At 34.4% G+C, this 22800-nt stretch overlaps 1 protein-coding gene across 4 annotated transcripts; it reads right to left on the bottom strand.

Moving 5' to 3' along the window:
* Positions 1-8237: 8237 nt before the first annotated feature.
* LOC124830845 (RINT-1 / TIP-1 family) lies at positions 8238-21576 on the bottom strand. Of its 4 annotated transcripts, none has more exons than XR_015786521.1 (7): positions 21225-21576; positions 21036-21134; positions 19770-19888; positions 17242-19672; positions 17080-17161; positions 16832-17004; positions 8238-8674 (listed from the first exon to the last, which is right to left on the bottom strand). XR_015786521.1 is itself a non-coding variant. In XM_047304691.2 (4 exons), the coding sequence occupies exons 1-4, from the start codon at positions 21517-21519 to the stop codon at positions 17705-17707; spliced, it is 2481 nt and encodes an 826-aa protein (XP_047160647.2). In that variant the 5' UTR covers positions 21520-21576; the 3' UTR covers positions 16586-17704. The 4 variants fall into 4 exon arrangements, 1 of the variants encoding a protein (XP_047160647.2); XR_015786522.1 differs by lacking the exon at positions 8238-8674 and adding an exon at positions 16006-16395; XR_007028213.2 differs by lacking the exon at positions 8238-8674 and having other exon boundaries at positions 16586-17004.
* Between the last annotated feature and the right edge of the window lie 1224 nt (positions 21577-22800).

Raw genomic sequence — 22800 nt, forward strand, 5'->3', positions numbered from 1 at the left:
GTTTGTTCATACACTAATTACACCAATTTAGACAAATTTGTCCATACACTAATTACACCAATATAACAATATACGTTACGTGGGTCTATTTGTTACATGAGTCTATTTGTACACATATTAGATGAATATATTAATACATATTGGACAACTCTATCCATTTTATGATTAAACAAAACTTGCAATATATATTATACAAGTTTTTCCATATACTAATTTACCCATATTTTATCTTTTATAATTTTACAAAGTTTTAAATTTAAAAATTATTTTTAAAATTGATTATATTTAAAACTTTTACAAATTTAAAAATATTTTTTTCAATTTCTAATTTTTGTTTAATAAACACAAACTAATATCAACCCGTGCATAACACAGATTTAAAACTAGACAAACAAATCAAAATTCTATACACAATTTCGATTATCATTACCGGTAAAAAATATAAATGAACTCGCCCACTCATATTTATACGCTAAATGAAATCATAAATTTCCAAATCGTTACAAAAAAAATGAAAATATTTTTTTACCATTTTTGTAACATCCCAAAAATACAGCAATAAACTATATATTAGAATAATCACATTAATAATAATCCAGGATCAGTCTTACACTAAAGTCGAGCATACGCTCATGGACGAACGGCCTTACAAAAAGAGTTACAATTTAAAGTCGTACTAGATAAGCAAACCTGACCGAACGGTTTACAAAAGAAAATACCGAACGGTCAGATAAAAACAAAAGAGGGGTGACCGAACGATCACCTCACGATAACACTAATCACCTACTAGCCGAACGTTCCTACTGCTCGTTCTTCACTTCCACTTCCACCAAATTTTCTTCTTCCAGCGCCTCTTCTAGCCGTTCGTCTCCTTCTGCTCACATCCACACGAATGATTATTGTAATGACAAAGACGGACATACAAAACTAGACACGACAGGAAACGCAGGGTAAGCTTATGTAATTTAATTCAAATAATAACATACATTTCAAACAATCCAACAAAACAAGGTATAATTCATCAAACATATCATTCAAAGCCTATTACTAGACTGATTGTCCGGACTGTATGAAATCTGCGTAGCTACAGGCGTTCGTGCACCCGGGTGATGTAGTAACTAGAATACTCTCATCAGCTGCCACCCGAGGTTAGTCCTATTCATCCAAAGTACCTCTAAGGACGGGACCTCCTGCCGTTTCCACACATGACCTACCCTCCTCTACGTGAGGACGAGTACCCACGAAACATCAGGATGAACTGCCAGCACTAGCATAACCACAGTCATACTTTACAAATCTCAATTCTCAATCCTGAGTCGTTCCTCCCTGGAACGCTCGTTCAACTTCACATCGTTTCATTCATATCACATTTTCTTCTTATTTCATTCATAATCATTCTCAATTCCATCTTTCATTATCACTTTTCTCAAATTCATCTTTATTGTCAATAAGTTAAATATCATCTCTGTTCAAAGGTTTATAAAGACACCAAATACCGAACGTTCTATCCTCACTCAGAACGAGGACGAACGCATGGAACGAGACATAGAGATCTTCAGTTCCAGAATAGAATGAGACCGAGAGGTTTACTGTCGTTTTGAGGGAAAAACCGAACGTAATAGATATAGCAGGGAACGAATGAACCGAACGTTCCTTGCAGTGAGAATTCATTTATGTGAACTGACTCTAACCGAACGCTGAAAAGATCTCGCCAAAGGCTACGACTCTATGCTGGAACCAATCGATACAGACACTTTATGACATTCCAATAATAATACTTAGAAGCATTTACATGAAGAAACCGAACGTTTATGAATATTTAGCTTATTTGAATTTACATCAAGAAATCCGAATGCCAGTCAATGACCAAGCACGGTCGATAAGAAAATTCCATTAAGTTGGGCGAACGCTATTTCTTTCATCAAAAGAGATTATACAAGAAATGAGTACGAGCGCTTGGTGTAAGACCGAGCACTACTCAGTACGAGCGCTAAGTGTAAGACCGAGCACTACTTAGTACGAGCGCTAGGTGTAAGACCGAGCACTACTAATCTTAAAGTACAAGGTTTGATATATTACTTTATCAAGGGATATCCGGATACAACTATGCTTGGCCGAACGCTCAAACATAGTATTACCACATGAGGACGCTTGTCCTCAACTAGGATTCTCTCCAAATGAAAGAATCCCGTTTCAACTAGGTTCACCAGGAAAACCGAACGGTCAATGACCGTTCAGTAACGAACGTATACTTTTATATGAGAAATTTTATACCAGACTTGTTTATTTTCAAACTCATTTCTTAACATATAGTTTCATAACTTTATACATTTATATCATTCTCAGCTTTCATACTTCATACCACCCATATCATATAAATTTCATATTTTTCATACATCAGACAGGGCAACCATCATATATCATATAGTCAAATATCACAATACTCATACTTCACTTTAATTTAGTAACTCAGCGAACGTTCATTCAACCCAATCACAACATTCATCATGCATCAAAATCATTCAATCAACTAAACGAACGTTCAAACATTTCAACAGCATACAAATTAAATTAAATAAGCTTCCCTTACCTGGATACACGATTGGACGTCCTAAGAGTAGGTTTTTGGTTCGTCCGACTAAAATCTTTCTACCCTCAACGATCACTTAACTCTTCCAACTAAACCAAACAACATGAAAATCAAAATAACTTAGACTACACCCCTGCATGCAACCAGAACTTGGTTTTGCATGTAACAAAAGACGAACGACCAAGGACAGATACACTTACCCGCTCAAACTTGAAACTTGTTCGGTTCAAGAGAAAGCTTGGGTCGCCGGGAACGCTTCTACGGTGCCGGAATATTGATCGGAGGAGAGAAAGTGAGTGTTTTCTAAGAGAGAAGATGAAGAGGAGGTAGAGAGAAGGAGGAGAAAAGGGGATTCTTCAGAAATCTGGAAAGAGGGTGCATGCAGAGAGTGGAGTAGATTTTTCTGAAGATTCAAGTTTTGCTCCACAGTCGAGAACGAACGTCCCCTCTTCAGTCGACACCTGTTTTCCACTAACTGATTTCCGGGTCTCCTTCGCTTGACACCTGGCGTTCGTCATCTGAGTGTCGAGCCTCCCTCTTGACACGTGAATTCCACTAACGACACGTGCTTAGATTTTACTGGTTTCTGACTTTTGATTTTATTGGTTCTGACAATTTTTAAATTCAAGACATTCACCAATTGTATTTGATCAGTGCAACCGATTATATTTAATAGAATTTTTTATTTAGCATAATTTTTGTATTTATAAAATTCAAACTTAAAAAAAGTATACGAAATTTTAACCTAGTTTCACTTTGACCAGCCTAATATTCTAAATAAAATAAATTTATTCAAAAAAAAACTTATGACAAGTAACTTAAAGCAATAACTCTATTTACATCATATATATGAAACCACACACATTAAATTAATGAGTACTTTGTGTCCCATTAAGTACAGTTTGAGTCTAGTAGTATATCCATAAAAATTAAAAAAAAAACGTTATTAGAAGCAAAAACATCTTTAGAAGATCTATTAAAGATAAATATAGGCTTTCTTAAATATAATATAAAAGTCCAAAAATATTAGTGTATGGCAATAAAAATTATATACTTCAATTAATAAACTATTTACAAGAAAAAAAAATTAAAATAATTTTTCCTACATTAAATAGACTATACGATGAAACCCTATACAATATGATAAATAACTGATATCAACGGTTATTAAAACTGATATAATACTTGACATTAAATCGTGTAGTATATTAGTTTTATTTACAATCGATATAATATAGTTGATATAGTATATGGTAACTTTATAATATTTAAAGTATTTTCTAAGATGTCATATAATAATATAACTTCAGTCCCTTTTAAGTTTAGTTTTAAAATATTTTCCTTATAAATTTTACTCATCTCTTCTGAATTTGCTTAGTGAAATTATGCATAAAACAAATACTAATATTTTTCTGTATAATCTGGTCAACCATCTTCAGTTCACTCAGTCATTTTCCTTTGACCAGAAAAATTAAGTCGAATATTTTAGAATTTAAGTTTTCACCCAAAAGCCGTTCCGTTAAATTTCTTAAGGTGATAGGCTTTTTAGTAGGCCACTCCACGAGATGGGCATTCACTCATTAGATTCATCTCTAATATTAAGTATATTTCCTAAAGTCAATTGCTTCCTGCACTCCCTCAAATTTCTTCTTACAACTCATCAAATATATGAAATATCAAAGCTAACCTTATGAATTATTTAATTTAATCCTAATCATTTTATCACCGAGGATGTGACCTTGAACAAATGGATCAAACTCATTTCACTTGTGTTATGCACACATAAACGCAAGGCAAAGAGGGTGTAGACGCCAACGCTTGCGTGAACATGCTTCAATAAAAAATTAGTTATTAGAATAGCTTTCTTCATACTCTTTTCTTAAATCATGATTAACAAGTCATTATCTACTTTGATTGGGATAGCATCTCGGCCTATAAATAAAAGGCATCACATGTATTAGTTTTTCATACTTGAATGATATTTGTTTTATCCTGAATAAGTAGGTTTGTCTCATTCAGCTATGAGTGGCATGAGGAGTGTTATGTGTTTGTGGTTAAACATGGAGGCTTCAACTACATAAGTGTTTCTTCGCCACTTTTATTTCTCGTATCTGTTGTTAATAGTTCTTATTGTACATAAGTTCCTCTTTCCTTTCATATGGAATGCTATTTTCTTGAACATGAGGTCTGCATCAATGTTCCATTCGCAAATTACCTCGTATCACGTGGCATCAAAGCTGTCAACCTACATGCACAATTTTCTTTTTAACTACGAGTTTTGGAGCAGGTGCAGGTGCTAATGGGAAATTTGGAGGATATATCACAGATAAGGTTTTGGTGCATGTGCAAGCATGCACTAACTCATACCGGAAGACAACAAATGCCCATGCTAATTTAGGAAGACACTAGTCTTTTGTTCCATGCGTACCCACAAGCCTTTCTTCTTTTTCTTTATCTAGGAATGGCAAAAGAATCAGGCTCGATAGGCCAACCAAACTAGTATGTCCAGTCTGTCAATTCCAATGTTCATCTTATTCATCCAATCAACTCGTCTATTCCAACCAGCTCGGCCAACTCATCCAGGTCGTCCATCCCAGTCAGATAGCTCACTCAACCATCCTGACCATCTAGTCAGACCGTCCATCCTAACCATACCAACTATCCAATCAGCCCAGTCCATCACATTAACTTGTTCATTCAGTCTATCCCGACCAACCTAACCATCCCATCATCATGTCCATCCCGACATCCCATTCATCATGTCCATCCCATCAACTTGTTTATTCCAGCTAGCTTGTCTATCCTGTCAGCTCATCCATCCCATCCAGCTTGACAAGCCCAGTCATCCCAACTAAGGATGGTAAAAAAATCCTCGCCTACGGATCTTCGAGGATAAAATCCGCAACGGATAGTTGGTATCTGTAAATATTTACTATCCGCGAGTTGCGGGTAGAAAGTATTTTCACATCCACTTATAAACGGGTTAAGTGCAAGTATATTACACTACCTTACCCGCAAGTATATTTTGCCCATTAAAAAATTAAAATTGCGTTTTTATCCTTAGGTTTAAATTAGGTTTTATTCTTTTGCTCTTTGTGCATATGTGAAATAGCCTCCTGCCTGTGCTTTCAGAACATGTTCCACCATCGTCGGACATACAATATTGTGTTGGATTTACGATTATGCCACCAAGAATCAGAGGATGCACACTGTAACATCGTCGGTGTTCAATGTAGTAGGTATGCATCTTGTTGGATAAAATTTGTATTAAATTAAAATTGCAAAATTTGAAATTTTTGTAATACGAGGACAACCCCTAGATTCTGGAATCACATTTGATTCATATTCAGGGAGAAGAGCGATATCTAGTGAAGGTTTTCTTTTACTATCTGTTTTTCTGTTTTTCTGTTTTTCCTGCCCCAGTTCTATAATCTATTCTGACCAGTCATGATCCATAGATATTGTCCATTTTTTCTAATATTAGTCTGAACTATTCGAAGTTAGCTGCAGGTCCTCTAAAGTATGATAGGTTGGTGATATAACTAAGATGTGGAATAGAGGAGTTATACATCTTTCTGGCTTTGGAGTTCTGTTGATAGCTTATAATTATTTCTTAGCTTACACTAGTGTTACACGGGCGAGGGGACTGGAAAGGTATATTTACGTTGATTATAATTGTTATTCTTTATTGAATGTTGTTCATTCTGAATTATTTTCGTGGTATGCATGTTAAAACATGGTTAATATATCACCCAGGCTTCGCTTAATATTCAATTCATTCGAAAATAAGGAGCTCGATCTATGGTGTAATTGGTATATGCTTATGAAATAGCCCAATTTTCTTTTTTATTTATAATATTTTGGGTTTTAAAGTCTATTTCTTTTCCGTTCTATGTCATGGATAATTAGAGGCTTATTTTAATTTAATTTTTTAAAACAATAAAAGATGGTTTGATTTAAGGCAATTTGTTTTTGTCCTTACAAAAGAAAATGTTAATATACTAGCACAATTTTTATCTACATTCCTTAATTCTTCCGTATTCTCGTTTTAAAAAGGCTTTGAAAAGGTCTAGTTCTGTCACATATAAACAGTTGCAGGGTAATGGAATATTTATGAGGTGTTTCATTTGTATGTCTTTTTTTCCTTGACATCTCTTAAGAATTATATGAATCTGGTTTCACAATTTAGATATAAAGGTATAGTTTTTATGATGGCTTGTATACTTGGTTCCTTTTTTAGTAAGATGAGGCTCCAATATAAAATATTCTCGTCACATTAGATTATAGTCTATCATTTCCAATTTCTTAGAATTTTATAAATGTTAACAAGTCTATTCCGTGGTTATAAGTTTCTATACGAATGAATGACATTTTTTTATGTCGACCCTTTTATATTAGTAATGCTATCATTGATTATCCATACTTCTGTACATATGTTTTAGTCCTAGAAGTGATACATACTATTTCAAAAGTGCAGAGAAATGGAAACCACATAATATAAACTAAAACAGATCCAATTCCTGAACTGCAAAAACCATCTAATGTATGTAAACTTTGAACAGTTGCTCCGACAGCTCCAGCTAGCAGTTAATGTGGTTCTATTGTTTTTAATCATCAGTACTTTAGAATAAGTTACAAAACTGAGTACCGTATACTGATCAATATTATTTTTAAGATGTCTGATACATTTTCTCCTATAGACAATGGTTAACAAGGACAATTTTCTCTTTTAAAACAATTATTTTTAAAATTATTTATATTTGGATATATGTTTTACCATTAATTTAAATTTATGTTTTAACTTTTACTTACTTATCCACTAACTTTACTTTAATATATATTTTAACTATTAATTATATTTTTTTCGAAATTTAATTTGGATTTCATTTAAATATCTGAGGGTTGAAAATGAGTATTCGCGAGTTGAAAAAAAATTGTAGATTTTTTTTTATGCGGGTAGCTGGGCAGGTAACAGGTATTTGTTTGGTGAGTCGGGTTGCTGGTTAGCACTATCCGTACCCAACCCGACTCATTGTCATCCTAAATCCCAACCATTGTGTCATCCCATCCACCTGACCATCCAGTCAGCCAACAAGTAGTGAAGGACTGTAATACATCATTTATAACCTTTATACTGAAAAGAAAAACCCAATCGATCTTGATGAATCTAAGCCTATATCATTGGTGGGGTATATGTATACAGGAAAACACTAGAAAAGGAGGGTTGAATAGTGTTTTAAAACTTTTTCGAAAGCCAACCTTTAATGACTATTGTAGGGGTAAGACAATCTGCAATAGTTATTAGATGCTTGTGTGTTTAAGAGAGCGTTTAGGAAAACATTTTAAAGAAGGAAAACAATAACACGCAATTTTTATATTGGTTCGTTTCAACCTGAACTACGTCCAGTTCTCCCTTAAGATCTCTTAAAGAGTTCCACTAATTTTTAACAAAGATTACGAGTATCAACTACTCTTGATTTACAACAAGTATTATCAACCACTCTTGGTTTACGACAATCCCAACTGAATCAATTAGTTTACCCACCCCTAGTTTAAAACTAGTCTACCTGACTAGATTGTTTAATTCAACTAAGTTAAACAAACAAGGATTTTAATTCACTCTTGAATTTATCAACATAATCAAGGTGTTTTTAGTATAAGTACAAATTCAAATAACTCTCAAAAGAGAGGATAAGTTCAATACAATGAAATCTGAAAACTTAAAAAGACAGTTTCTCTTTATTAAAGGCTTAGACGATGTGATCTTAGAGGAAAAGCAACAATATAAAGATTCAAAGAATTATTGTTCTTCTCTTCAGCGAGTTCTCTTTATATAGCCATCTTCGAAAACGATCTGTTACTCAAAGAGTTGACCTCTGTGAGAGTAGGTGACCTTAGGTATGAAGATGTGTATTATTGTACGTCTTGGGAATATTAGCATTGCTTTAGCAGTGATAGTGTGTACGACTATGAGAGGATACAAATCTTTAAGGAAACATTCCTATAATGTCTTCCTACCTCTTAACGTATTTCTGATCCTTGTGTAGAGTTTTTGAATAAAACTTAGTATTGACATTATCTGCACTGATAAAGAGAACAAAAGCAAAGTAAGCAAAGAGGTGCAATACCTTCATGCATTTAATGATCTTACTTTAAGAGAGCATTTAGGCATGTTACATAGAATTGAGAGTTTAGCATAAATCTGCGCTTTTAAGTAGTATGTCATAACTAGTACTGTGAAAACAGGCCAGTCGGCCCGACTCGGTCCAGCTCATTACAAGTTGGCTACTTAGTGAGTCAACCCATCCCGGCTCATTTATTAATGAGTCGAAAAAATTTGAACTCGGCCTGGCCCACCACAAGTTTGTGGGTTAAACAGGTTGGTTTACTAGCTCACTTAATTATACCTTTTTAAAATAAAATAAAATTGTAATTCAAATTTAAATAAATTTCACTCTAAAATAATGTTAAACTCCAATGACAATTTAAAATAAAAAAAAGTAGCATACAACTCAAATATAATGCAAAAACAAACTCAAAATGCGAATAAATAGACAATCAAGTACTAAACATTTACTTGAAGGTGTTAAAGGTGGAAACAATGGAATTAGGGTTAACTTGCTATAGTTTGCAAATAATACACTCCTTGTATGTCATCTTAAGATTAACAATATTGTGATAATAAAAAGCATTTTGAGATGTTTTGAACTAGTATATGGACTTAGGACTAATTACCATAAAAGTAATATAGGTGATATAGAGGTACGAAAGTTGGAGGTGGATAATTTCTCTAAGATTATGAAGTGTAGCTATATGAAAATATGTAAATTCCTATAATAAAAAGCTATAATGAGTCATACACCATATTCTCAACCTTCAATATCACCTAATGTTCATTTTCCATTGCGTGTTCAACCATTTTCGAGTAAACTTTAGATGTGTTTTAGAGGAGTTAGTCTCCAATTGAGATTTGAGGATTTCGCGCGTCCATCATTAGAAAAATGGAAAGGAAGATTAGAAGTGGAAAATGAAGGGCTATGGAAAAAGATTTTAAATGCAAAGTATTGATCATGGAGGAATTTAAAGGGAAATATTATTGTAAAGCCTGTATCGTGGTGGTGGAAAGACATCAGTATAGTTTGTGGGGAAGGACAACATGAAAATTGGTTTGATAACACAATAGAATGGAAAGTAGGACAAAGAAATAAAACCAAATTTTAGGAAGATAAATGGGTAGAACAAATTTCACTTAGTTTGAGGCCTTAGATTGTTTGCCATATCAAACTGTAAGGAAAAATCCATAGGGTAGTTGGGGGAATGGAGAGATGAAAGATGGGTGTGGAATTTATCATGGAGGAAAGATAGATAGATGTAGAAATCAGACCAAGAAAAAGAATTAATGAATATCATAACAAACCAAAAACTTGGTGAGAGAGATGACACTGAAAGGAGATGAAGATGGTGATAGTCAAAGTAGTTAGTGATTTTGTTTTAGAATAAGCCTGAATGTTACGAGAGTCAATTACAGTATCGTGATTTGTGGCACTCTTTCATTCTGTTTCAGATTTTGTTTCATACTCAATTTTTTTGTACAAAGGCTATAAAGCCTCACGCTCCTTTTAATTAAATAATAGATTCTCTCTTCAATTACTCCCGTTACATCTGGTATTAGAGCTCCACAAGGGGCCTGATAACCTAAGTGAAGAGTGTGTGAGTTCACAAACAAAATGTCAGAAAAATTTGTGCAATCAGCCATACCAAAGTTTGATGGCTATTATGATCATTGGTCAATGATGATGGAAAACTTTCTCAGAAGTAAAGAATTATGGAGCCTTGTAGATGAAGGGATACCATTGACAACACCAACAGAGTGATGCACAAAAGAGGAGTGTGGATGATGCTAAGCTTAAGAATTTAAAGGTTAAGAATTTCCTATTCCAGGCTATTGATAGAGAAATTCTGGAGACAATTCTTGACAAGGATACATCGAAAGCCATTTGAGTATCCATGCGACAGAAGTACCAAGGTTCTACAAAGGTAAAAAGAGCACAACTTCAGGCTCTTAGAAGAGAGTTTGAGTTACTTACCATGAAAGAAGGAGAGAATGTGGATACTTTTCTTAGAAGAACCCTTAGCGTGGTGAACAAGATGAAATCGAATGGTGAAAACATGGAGCAAAGTATGGTGGTCAGTAAGATTCTTAGATCATTGACTTCTAAATACAATTATATTGTATGTTCAATAGAGGAGTCAAACGATTTAAGCATTCTAACTCTCGACGAACTCCATGGAAGCCTTCTTGTTCATGAACAAAGGATGCAGGAACACCTAGTGGAGGAACAAGTATTGAAGATTTCTCAAGATCAAAGTCTTGGACACGGAAGAGGAGGAAGAACTTCTTCCAGGGGTGGACGAGGAAGAGGACGGAGAAGACGAATCCTGAACAAAGCAACCATTGAATGCTTCAAGTGTCATAAACTAGGACACTTCCAATACGAATGTCCTGAATGGGAGAAAAAAAACAAACTATGCAGAGATGGATTCAGAAGAGGAACTGCTATTAATGTCGCACATGGAGATACATCAAACTGAACAAAAGGAGGAATGGTTCTTGGACTTTGGATGCAGCAACCATATGACGAGAAATAAAGGTTGGTTTTCTACTTTGGAAGGTCTTTACCATATTGTAAAATTGGGAAATGACATGAAAATGAATGTAGTAGGAAAAGGAAATGTAAGAATGCAAGTTGATGGTGTTACTCAAGTTATTTCTGATGTTTACTTTGTTTTTGAGCTTAAGAACAATTTGCTTAGCTTAGGACAACTTCAAGAAAAAGGATTGACAATCTTAATTCAAGATGGAGCTTGTAAAATTTTTCATCATGATAAGGGCTTAATCATGCAAACTGAGATGAGTGGTAATAGAATGTTTTATGGCCACCTGAGCTCTAAAAGAAACCAGGTGTCTTCAATCGGAGTTAGAAACTGACAAGGTAACACACCTATGGCATTGTCGATTTGGGCATCTTAATCACAAGGGACTCAACGTTCTTTCACAGAAGCATTTGGTAACAGGTTTACCAACTCTGAAGTCACCAACAAAAACCTGCATCACCTGTTTGATTGGAAAACAACACTGACAATCAATCCCAAAGCAAGGTACGTGGAGAGCATCAAGGAAACTACAGCTTGTGCATGATGACATTTGTGGTCCCCTAAAGCCTTCTTCCAACAGCAACAAAAGATACCTCCTAAGCTTTATAGATGACTATTCACGAAAAGCTTGGGTTTATCTCTTACATAAGAAATTTGAAGCATTCCAACATTTCAAGAATTTTAAAATATGTGCCGAAAAGGAGGTCAATGAACATATTGGCTGCTTACACACTGATCGGGGAGGTGAGTTCACCTCACATGAGTTTGAAGAATTCTGCAAAAGTCAAGGCATTAAAAGGCAACTAACAGCAGCTTATACTCCTTAGCAAAACAGAGTTGCGGAAAGGAAAAATAAAATGATCTTAAATGGCGTAAGGGTTGTGTTAAAAGACAGACAAGTTCAAAAGGTGTTCTGGCCAGAAGCAAATGGTGTGTACATGTTCATAACCGAAGTCCAACATCAGTCTTAGAGAATACAACCCTTGAAGAAGCATGGAGTGGTGTGAAGCCTACGATGGCATATTTTCGAATTTTCAGGTGTGTGGCTCATGTTCATATACCAGATCAACAAAGAACTAAACTTGAAGATAAGAGTAAGATGTATGTTTTCTTGGGAATCAGTGATGAATCAAAAGCTTATAGATTGTTTGATCCTGTTTCCAAGAAAATCATTATAAGTAGAGATGTGGTGTTTGAAGAAGAGAAAAGTTGGAATTGAAGTACAACCAATGAAGAAAGGAAAAGTGATGTCTTAGCATGTGAAGAGGAAACAAGCAGTCTTGAAAGATCAAATGTTGAGAAAGAAGAAGACGTTGCACATGATGATGGTGGCAAAGATTTACAAGAAGACAAATCACCCACCAATGAAGAAACTAATATTGGTCAAGACAGTCCAGTACAAGGGAGGGCCACAAGAACTAGTAGAGAACCAACAGGATGACCGATTATATGACAGGTGCTGATTTGGATGACGAAAATCTCATGATATTGACGGCTGAAAGTGAAGACGACCCACATTCTTCTGAAGAAGCTTACAAAAATAAAAAGTGGCATATAGCAATGGAGAATGAGATGAATGTTATAGAGAAAACAAACACATGGGAGTTAACAGATCTACCTAAAAGAGTAAAACTCATTGGAGTCAAGTGAATTTTCAAAACCAAGCTCAACCAAAATGGAGAAATAGAAAATCACAAAGCACAATTAGTGGCAAAAGGATATTCACAGCGATATGGAATAGACTATACTGAAGTCTTTTGTACCAGTAGCTAGACTCGACACAGTACGCTTAATTATGGCACTTGCAGCTCAACATGAATGGGAAATATTCCAACTTGATGTGAAAAGTGCTTTCCTTCATAGAGAGCTTAAAGAAGAAGTCTTCGTTGAACAACCAGAAGGATTCATCAAATTGGGAAACGAAGAAAAGGTTTACAAACTCAAAAAGGCGTTATATGGCCTTAAACAAGCACTAAGAGCTTGGTACAGTAAAATTGAAGCATATTTCATGCGTGAAGGATTTGAAAAATGCTCCAATGAACACACACTGTTTACCAAAATCAAAGGAGGTAACACACTTATCGTTACCATTTATGTAGATGATCTCATCTTTACTGGAGGAAATAAGAATATGCGTGATAACTTTAGAAACTCAATGATGAAAGAATTTGATATGTCTGACTTGGGACAAATGAAATATTTCTTGGGATTTGAAGTTATACATGATAAAGCTGGAATATTTATCTGCCAAAGAAGATATGCTCGAGAAATTCTTAAAAGGTTTGGCATGGAAAGTAGCAATCCCGTGAAGAACCCCATTGTTCCAGGAACACAATTGTCAAAGGATGAAGTAGGAGAAGGAGTAGATACTACTATGTTTATACAAGTGGTTGGTAGTTTAATGTATCTCACAACTACTCTACCAGATCTAACCTATGGAGTAAGTTTGATAAGTAGATTTATGGCTAACCCAAAGTCATTTCATTGGCTCGCAACAAAGAGAATCTTAAGGTACATAAAAGGAACCACTGATTTTGGAATACTATACAAAAAGGGTGGCAGAAATATAGGTCTTGAATCTTATATAGATAGACACTATGCTGGAGATTTAGATTATCGAAAGAGTACTTCAGGATATGTGTTCATTATGGGATCTAGAGCAATTTCATGGACATAAAAAAACATCCAGTTGTGAGTCTGTCAACCATAGAAGCTTAATACATTGATGTAGTGTTATGTGTCTGCCAATGCATTTGGTTTAGGAGAATTTTGAAGCAACTTGAAACTGTTGAAAAAGGAAGCACAGAAATCTTTTGTGACAATAACTCTACTATCCAATTGTCCGAAAATTGTTTTACATAGTCGAAGCAATGGGACAATAACTCTACTATCCACATTGAAGTGAGGTTTTATTTTCTCAGAGATTTGGTAAACAATGGGACTGTGAAATTGAGTTTCTGTAACTCTAAAGAACAAATTGCAGATATCATGACAAAGCCACTCAGGTTGGAACAATTTGTGAAACTCCATAGAATGATTGGAATGATTAATGCAGATGAAATCTAAGCTCAATGTAGATGCATTAGCTTAAGGGAGGGAATGATAGTCAAAGTAGTTAGTGATTTTGTTTTAGAATAAGCCTGAATGCTACGGGAGTCAGTTACAGTACCGTGATTTGTGGCACTCCTTCATTCTATTTCAGATTCTGTTTCATACTCAATTTTTTGTACAGAGGCTATAAAGCCTCACGCTCCTTTCAATTAAATAATAGATTCTCTCTTCAATTACTCCCGTTACATACCCAAAGTTTCTACAGATGGAATGTTCCCAGTAAAGTTTGCCTATAGTGTGCTGCAAAATGGGTCTGTAGGAGAAAATTCTGATCTGTTTAATGTTTTTTAGGGTTTGAAAGCTCTTCCCAATACACAACACTTTATGTAGAGAGTTCTATTGAATAAAGTACTAACAAAGGATAATTTAATACGTAAACGTGAAGGCATAGGCGGTAATTTATGCAAGTTATGTAATCAAAATGAGGAGAACGTGAAACATTTATTTGTTGGATGCCATATATCTAAGGTAGTTTGGGATATGTGTGTGACAGGTGGTGAGTATAATTTCTCTGCATCAAAACCAACCTCACAAACTTTCAATAATCATATTAAATGAAAAACAAAATAAAGTGTGGAAGGTAGTATGGGTGCCAATAATTTGGGCAATATGGAACCATAGAAATGGGATAGTTTTTAGACAAGAAAAGCTGAATGCAGAGGAGATCTTTAGTTTGGCTCAACTAAATGTCTGGCTATGGATCAAACACAAAATATCAACTGTAACATTCTCATTCTCATATTGGAATCAGTGTCCATTGAATGTTTAAAATTTCTGTAAACTACAAACCAGGGGAGGTAAATGAAGTAGTTATGTCTGACGTTGGATCATGAGCTAAGAAATAAATTGTTAGTGTCGGGATATAAGAGTCGACTTGGTAAAAGTTTTAAGAAGCTATCGAATTGTTAGAAAGATTTGTAGCTTAGCTTACGAGGTAGAAATAGCATTAGGTATAAATACACAACACAGAAAAACGAGGGGCTTTTGTTTTCAGGTGTAATTCTCTTTCAAGTTGGGTTCAATCATAAAAGAAGACTAGGAAGGATATTTGCAAAAGCACGGACGAGCTAAAGCAATTCATAAAGTTAAACTATCTATTGCACCTTAATCAAAAAGGGAAACATTGCAAACTGTTTTAGATTTGGCAATTTTTCAAAGAACGTGCAAGATGTATTGATTTAAAAGGTGTATCTGGAAATTTTTGGTCTTCTTATCTTCTCGGGTCTTTTATATTTTGTTTTGGGATATCTTTTTTGTTGGCTACATGGTTTGCTAGAGTATATAGTGTGTCTAGATCTATAGTTTTGAGTTTGTTGTATGTAAATATTGTGTAAAAAAGGTTAGGTGCCCCAAGTACTCCACTTAATATATATGTTCTCTGCTGATAAAAAAAAATCAAGTTACGGTGACCACCCGTCCATCAATAAATCAGCACCAGTAATTCAATAATTATTCAATTTCAAGCACACAATTATTCAATTTCAAGCACACAATTGTTCAATTTTCATATACATTCAGTTGTATCAGATAGCTCATCGTAAACATGTATAAGATTATTCAAATTTTGTATTAAATATTGGATAATACACGTAAATAAATTGCAAATGCATGACAACCACAAATATTTTATTGTTGAATAAATGGAACATTATGATTAGGGTTCTCATCATTAAAACATGTATAAAAATTTGAGGGCTAGGGTTCATTGAATGGAAACAGTTGCTTGTTCAGTTACTTAAAGGATTTGACAAAACGAGAGGACCAAGGAGGCCATAAATACCTAAGAATAAGCTACAAAAGGATGACAACAATTGCCCGTTTGATTCAGGAACTAGTTGAGTGCAACAACCATCGGTGAATTTTGAAAATATTGAGGATTAGAGGAGTTTGTTGCAAGGAATTGGAAGATGGTGATCTATCCACCTGATGGAGAAATATAAGACCTTCTGGTTCAAGTACGAGGTCATTGAAATTTTAGGCTAATGTTTTATCCACCCAATAGTTCAAGAATGGGGTGACTAAAATTTGAGAATGATAACCTGTGCACCAAGTGGAGAAAAGTAAGAATTCGTAGTGCAAAACCAGAGTGATTGGAAGAAATCCAAGGTTCATGAGTGACGTTAAGATTTGTTGAGATGTACTTTTAGAATATATTTAAAAAATACAATATATGATATATATATATATATATATACACACACACACACACACACACACACGAAATTGTTAAAATTTCAATTAGGTCCTTCTTCAATTAATAATTAAGAAATTAATAAATAAAATGACATATTAAGTGAATACAGATGCTATTTAGAGCGTACAAAAACATCTGTACAAAAGGATTAACCATTGAACATATAAAACGATAATTAAGGGCATGCAGTGGCACTTCCTACCATTTAAGCAGGTAGTAGAAGAACTATTAGCAAGTAGGAAGTAGAGAAGAATAAAAATGAAGGAAAAAGGTCTATTCACCAGTCATAGGGTTGTCGCACCAAGTACATGAGTCTGTTGACAGTAAGAAGCAATAACTAAAGGTAATTCACGAGTGCGCTTGCTAAACTCCCCTCTCTAAAGCCAAATCAGACAGCCATGCCCGCCCCATTCCACCCTGGGAGGGTTGATATGGAGCATCGCACTTCTTCCTCCTTCACATGAAACAAATAATTCAAATGGTTTGAATTTTGAAACAATGTCTCAAACTGGACAACCTCCTAACTCACCAACATATTTCACACTTCATTCTCTTGGTCAGCAGGATGTTTTGTTCAGAATCTTTCGAAATTTCTGCTGAATCCATCCTATCTACAATTTCCAAAATTAAAACAAAATAAATAATTAAAAATGCATAAAAAAATTGAAAACAAAGAAATATGGTCACCGACATTCAGATAGCTGAGATTTTGCTGTGGGTAATTGATTTCAGTTTGTTTGGTTCACATTTTAGCCAGTACAGCATGCTGTCAAACACTTGCTTTGTCAAGAAGTCCATAGTCAGCACATTCAGTGATTTCAAAGACTGTTTGCTTGATGGGTTCAGATATATGATTTCTAAAAGGTTGCCTATAACTTTAGATACTGTGGGGAGATCTCATTGCTCCTGGTAAGAGATGGCGTACGGGAGGGGGGAGCTCACTCCAGAATAACAATTGTGCTTCTGCATCATAATGCACAACTTCTTCTCATACCCAAATCCAGTCTTAACAAGAAAAATATGGGCTTCAATATCCCATGTGCTTATCCAATTACACAAGGAACGTTTGCAGTAGAATTTTTCTCTAATTTACGTAGACCACGCGTAAAGCTTTGTTTCCTTGGTCAAGTGCTAATACCACTTTATTGCATAATTCAACCAACCCAAATTTTGCATCTAAGAACTTGAAGAACTTGATTAACTGATAGATTAGAAATTCCATAAAGATGCAAACACTCAAATCCATTTTCATTGTTGGACAAAAGTGTTTGCATTAGCTTTACTTCTTCCTTTTTCAGTTTCAAAAGCTTAAGAATCTCACCAATACAAGGAAAAAATGCTTGTGGGCGGACACAGTAAGGCTGAAAAATAAATATTAGTGCTTGTATATCAGCTTCAAATTGATTGGCTCCCACCTTAGAGAACCAAACCTCATTTCTGACAATGCTGCCTGAGATGTAATGATCTAGCCCCTCAGCAATGCTTCTCCACAAATCCAAAAAATCCTTTCTATTGAGATTTATCTTCACAGTTTGAAGCCAGCTTTTTAAAGCGTACAAAGCTTCAACAAAATCATCGGAAACTACTAAATCAACATCCTCTCTAAGATTTGTAAAATCTCGGTTGTCCTTAAAGCTATCATCGTTTTGAACATATTCCCAGGAAAGCATTTCAAACTGTCGAAGAACAACTGCAATAATTTCTATAAGCCAGTTTGTTTCCATTTCAGACAAGCTTCTTATTTCTTCGTTAAAAAAGCAGCCATTATCCATTGTATTATCTTGTATGGGCTTGCCAGCATCATTTTCAGCAATTTTCATCTCCAAAAACTCAATAGCATCACTCCATTCTTGTAATTTAATCCAAATATATCTGGCAGCATTTATTAACCCACACATCATAACTATAGCAACATTATCAGAATTATCCAGACGTAATTCCTTTGCCTTGAACTGAAAAAGTAAAAGCTTAAAGAAGTACCAGAGCAATCTTCCTGCAGTAAATCTAATAAATTGTGCACGTGATAAAATGGATGGCATAGTTTTGCAGCGTTCAATTATATCCCAGATAATTTTAAGAAAAAACTCTGCGATAGGTGGAGCTTTGTTATCTTCAACAGCCAATAGCAGATACTCCTGATTATTATCAATCCCAGGTTTACAAATTCTAGAAATCACCCACGATTTCTCTTCTTTCAGTTCGGTATTAAGTTTCTTCCAGGCATTTTTGAACTCTATTTTTGCCCAGATCTTCAGCCAATCAGGCCTATTACAAAATATTGATAGAACTGATACACCTCTTGACTGCCCTTCAAAACTTTCAGACACTGCCAAAAAACAAGTCTCCAGATTGAGAAGGGATTGCATCTTTTTGTCAAATGCAATGGTAAGATCCACAAGGTGAAGCCATGAAGATGATACATTAGACTTCAAATGCTTTACTTTATATCTTTCAGCAAGCAAAGAAAAAACGTTTTTTTCCAGAAAGCCAGAAAGCATTTGGACCACTGCAGAGACCCACGCCTCCTTTGCACTGCAACTGACAAGCCTGGCCTTGTCAATAAGTGGCTGCAAGACACCATCTATTCCAGCAATAAAATCTCTGGTAACTTTATATGCCAAAGCAAACATATATTCTGGCTGCTCAGACCATTTGGTGAAATGGTACTCCATCCTTGATGCAATAGGTGATACTAATTCATCAATGGCCCAAAGCTGTTTGTACTGAGTGTCTATTTCTATAAGATTATTATTATTAAGCTGTCTTTCTTCCTTTCTCTTTTGCAGATGTTGCAAAGCACAAAGAGCAATAAAACTTCGAGAGTAATTTCTTCTTTTATCTTCTTGCATAAGAACCAATGGATTAGGAAGGTCTGTAATACCATCGTTTCCACTGTTTGACAGAAGTAGTTTTGGTGGCCACCCAAGAGAGACTAGAAGAGCCCGGTGATCTGCAAAAATTTGTGGCCGGAGAGCAGATAAGATCTTATCTACTCTGGTGTCAACAGACTTCAGAAGACAATACCACTGAGGATGGAATTTCTCAACACCAATCAATACTTCTTCAATATCATTCATGGCTTTTATGGCCTGAAGCAACTTGTCATGTTTTCTTCCAGCATCCTACAGCACACAATACATTCATGCATAACAATCCATGATCAGTTATTAACATTCCAACTAAGTACATAAACTAACGAAGCGAGGGAACGACAGTTACTTCAGAGATTAGTGAATTCAAGAGCTTCAATTTAAACATATTCCCTGTGTGGCAAGACATGACAAAGAGAGAAGCATCTTCAAGATCCCCAACTAGAGCTTCCAACTGTACAGCAGTCTCTGAGACAATAAGTAATGTAAACTTTACAGCTAGCTAGGTCAAGATATACAAAAAATCAGAGGCACCAACCATTTGACTGAAACAAATAATAGCACTCGATGAATTCCACTTTTTACAGAGCACAATACAATCACCATTCAACAAACAGAACTCAGCGCAGAAGACACAATGGAAATATGCAAAACAATACATTAATCTAAAGTGCATATCAATTAAGTCCACAGCAAAATAGTATACATACATATACATAGATAATACATATCCATATATATATATATATATATATATATATATATATATATATATATATATATATATATATATATATATATATATATATATATATATATATATATATATATGTATCTATATACATACATATATATGTATATATATACATACATATATATATATACATATATATATATGTATATGTATGCATATATATATATGTATGTATATATATACATATATATGTATACATATATATATATATCTTCAGTTGATAAATAGTTTTGTGGCGAATCCAAGACCTGAGTCAATGGGAGCAATTTGTTTAAGTAGAAGTCAATACGCGTACGAAAATAAATACATGACAGTTAAAAAAAAATCAAAATATTTAATCAAATACTTCAGATACCTTATAATTGAAAATAGGAGACAGTGGGTTCAAAAATATACAATTAGAAGGACAAAATGTAAAATTCATGACATTGATTTACAATTTTATCAAAGTAATGCACACAGTCGAACATAGACAGGTCCACCATGTCCAATGAAAACACAAACTCATTCCTGACAACAAAAAATCCGACTAAAATGTCGATAGATCAATCAACCAACTACTTTAACATTTGGTTGCAATTGCATGCAACATTACCGCCAGAAAAACAACTAAGAAAGCAGTAATAATAATAATAATTGAAAAAACGCATAAATGTAGACTATCATAAAGACCCCATGAAAGCACGGCAACAATGACACAAGTTGAAGACTAAAATGGAAACCCCGCAAACAGCCACAGAGAAAATGGGAGGGAAAACATCATAGCATTCTTATGATCCACAATGACACAAGTTGAAGACACCAAAAAGTACAATAGCAAAGTGAAACACAGATAAACTCGGCTATTCAGAATAAACTCACCAAGATAACACCGAAGAGACTCGATTCTGTTCATTTCGTAGGCCAATCTAGGAATCTCCTCTGTCAAAACCCGCCGAAACCTCTTCGAACCAAATCCATCTAAACACGAAAAAGAGCATCGAAAACCATTCAACAAAAGCAGGAAAATAAACATACATATATAAAAGAACCATTTCTATTTCTTCATACGCGGAGAAGTGCGAAGGGAGAGATTGCGAAGAGCGAGAGAGAGTTGCTGGAGCGAGGATTTGGCGCGGAAGGAGCGAGAGATCCACGAAACGGTGCGTTTCGAAGCGTGAAGGAGGAACATCGACTCTAGCTCGGAGCATTGCTGCGAGAGCGAGGAGGAGAGAAAGAGGTTGGAAGATTCGTGAGATAGGTCGCGTTTGGTTTGGAAGTGTTGATCAAGAAACGCTGAGTGTTGGGGCGTGAGGTCGGCGACATTTGGCAAACGGGGAAGAGAAGAAGAAGAAGAAGGGTCCATTGATAGTAACCGGTGAGGTGCGAGCAGTAGCAGGTTCTTTTTTCTTGGTGTTGAGAGTGAGTGGTTTTCCACTTCGGTTCCAACTCAACAATTTTCAAATTTTATAGATCCGCCTTTTATTTTACAGAAAATAAAATATTAATACAAGCCAAAATACTTTGGCCATTAGTTTATTCAAATTTAAATAATTTTAATATTCTCTATTTTAGTTTTCAAAAAAATATTCTCGATTTTACTATATATTAAATTCTCAAATATATACTACACGCGTTCTGCGTTTATATTTTTATTACATTAAAATAATATAATTTGAGAAAAAACGTAAAATTTAAATAACTTTGTAAGAATAGTTTTAAGAGAATTATGTAGAAATATATTTGCAATAATTATTTTAATTTCATAAAAGGCAAAACTGATTGATTAAAAATGACACCAAAAATAAATATAAACAAGTGTACTTACAGCTTAAATATATTTTTAGTCTTGTGATTTATTTTTCCTTCTTTTTTCAAATTTTGGTACATTTTCATCATTTTCTTTAGTAATAAAATAAGGGTAAATTTTTTTTTCTGAACTGTTTTTAAATCCCTAGAGTAATTTACTATTTTTGTTTTAGTACGTAAATACTTACTTTTGTTACTGATCTGTTTTAGTGTAGTTTTTAGCTTTGTTGATAATAGTTCTTAGGCCTTTAAAGTTCATTTATTCATTTTTAGCTTAGGTTTTTTTACTTGCATTGATTCTATTAGAACTTCTTTTAGGATTCCTTTCTGTTATTCTGTTTTAATTTCATGAAGTGTTTTAGTCTTTAATTAGTAGTTGTTTTAGTTTTTTTCAATTCTTTGGATCTGTTACAGCTTGTAAATAAAATTTCTTTAGCATTATGCTGGTTTTAAAATTCTTTTCATTTCTTAGGTTCTGTTTTTAGTCTTTACTCAGAATTCCCTTTAGGTTTTTCTTGTTTTAGTTTCTTTTTTCGTGTACATTTATGTTTTGCTTGGTTGAGGTTTTGTTTACGCTCATTGTTTTAGGTATCTTTTGCTTCTTTAATTTAGGTTATTTTCTTTTCCTTTTGCTTTGTTTTAGTTTGGGTAGGTTCTGTTTAGGTTACATATTGTTCTGCTTTAGTTTGTCTAGGTTGTAGATAGCTTTAGGTAATTTTGTCTAGGTCTTTTTAGGTGTTTTTAAGTTTTGTTTTATTCTTTTCTTCATTCTTGCTGATTCCACTCATTTTTTAGCTGTATTTCCTTATATTAGAGTTGTCAAAAGTAGACTTAGCAC

This window comes from Vigna umbellata, chromosome 5, assembly GCF_029865625.1.
Source record: "Vigna umbellata cultivar VRB3 chromosome 5, Vumbellata_1.0, whole genome shotgun sequence".
In the NCBI taxonomy this organism is placed as follows: Eukaryota; Viridiplantae; Streptophyta; class Magnoliopsida; order Fabales; family Fabaceae; genus Vigna; species Vigna umbellata.

Coding starts and splice junctions, on each gene's coding strand:
- LOC124830845 (XM_047304691.2), bottom strand. CDS start 21,519: ATGGACCCTTCTTCTTCTTCTTCTCTTCCCCGTTTGCCAAATGTCGCC. Junction 21,135..21,224: donor CTCCCTTCGCACTTCTCCGC/GTATGAAGAAAT, acceptor TTTCGTGTTTAG/ATGGATTTGGTTCGAAGAGG. Junction 19,673..19,769: donor TGAATTCACTAATCTCTGAA/GTAACTGTCGTT, acceptor TGTGTGCTGTAG/GATGCTGGAAGAAAACATGA.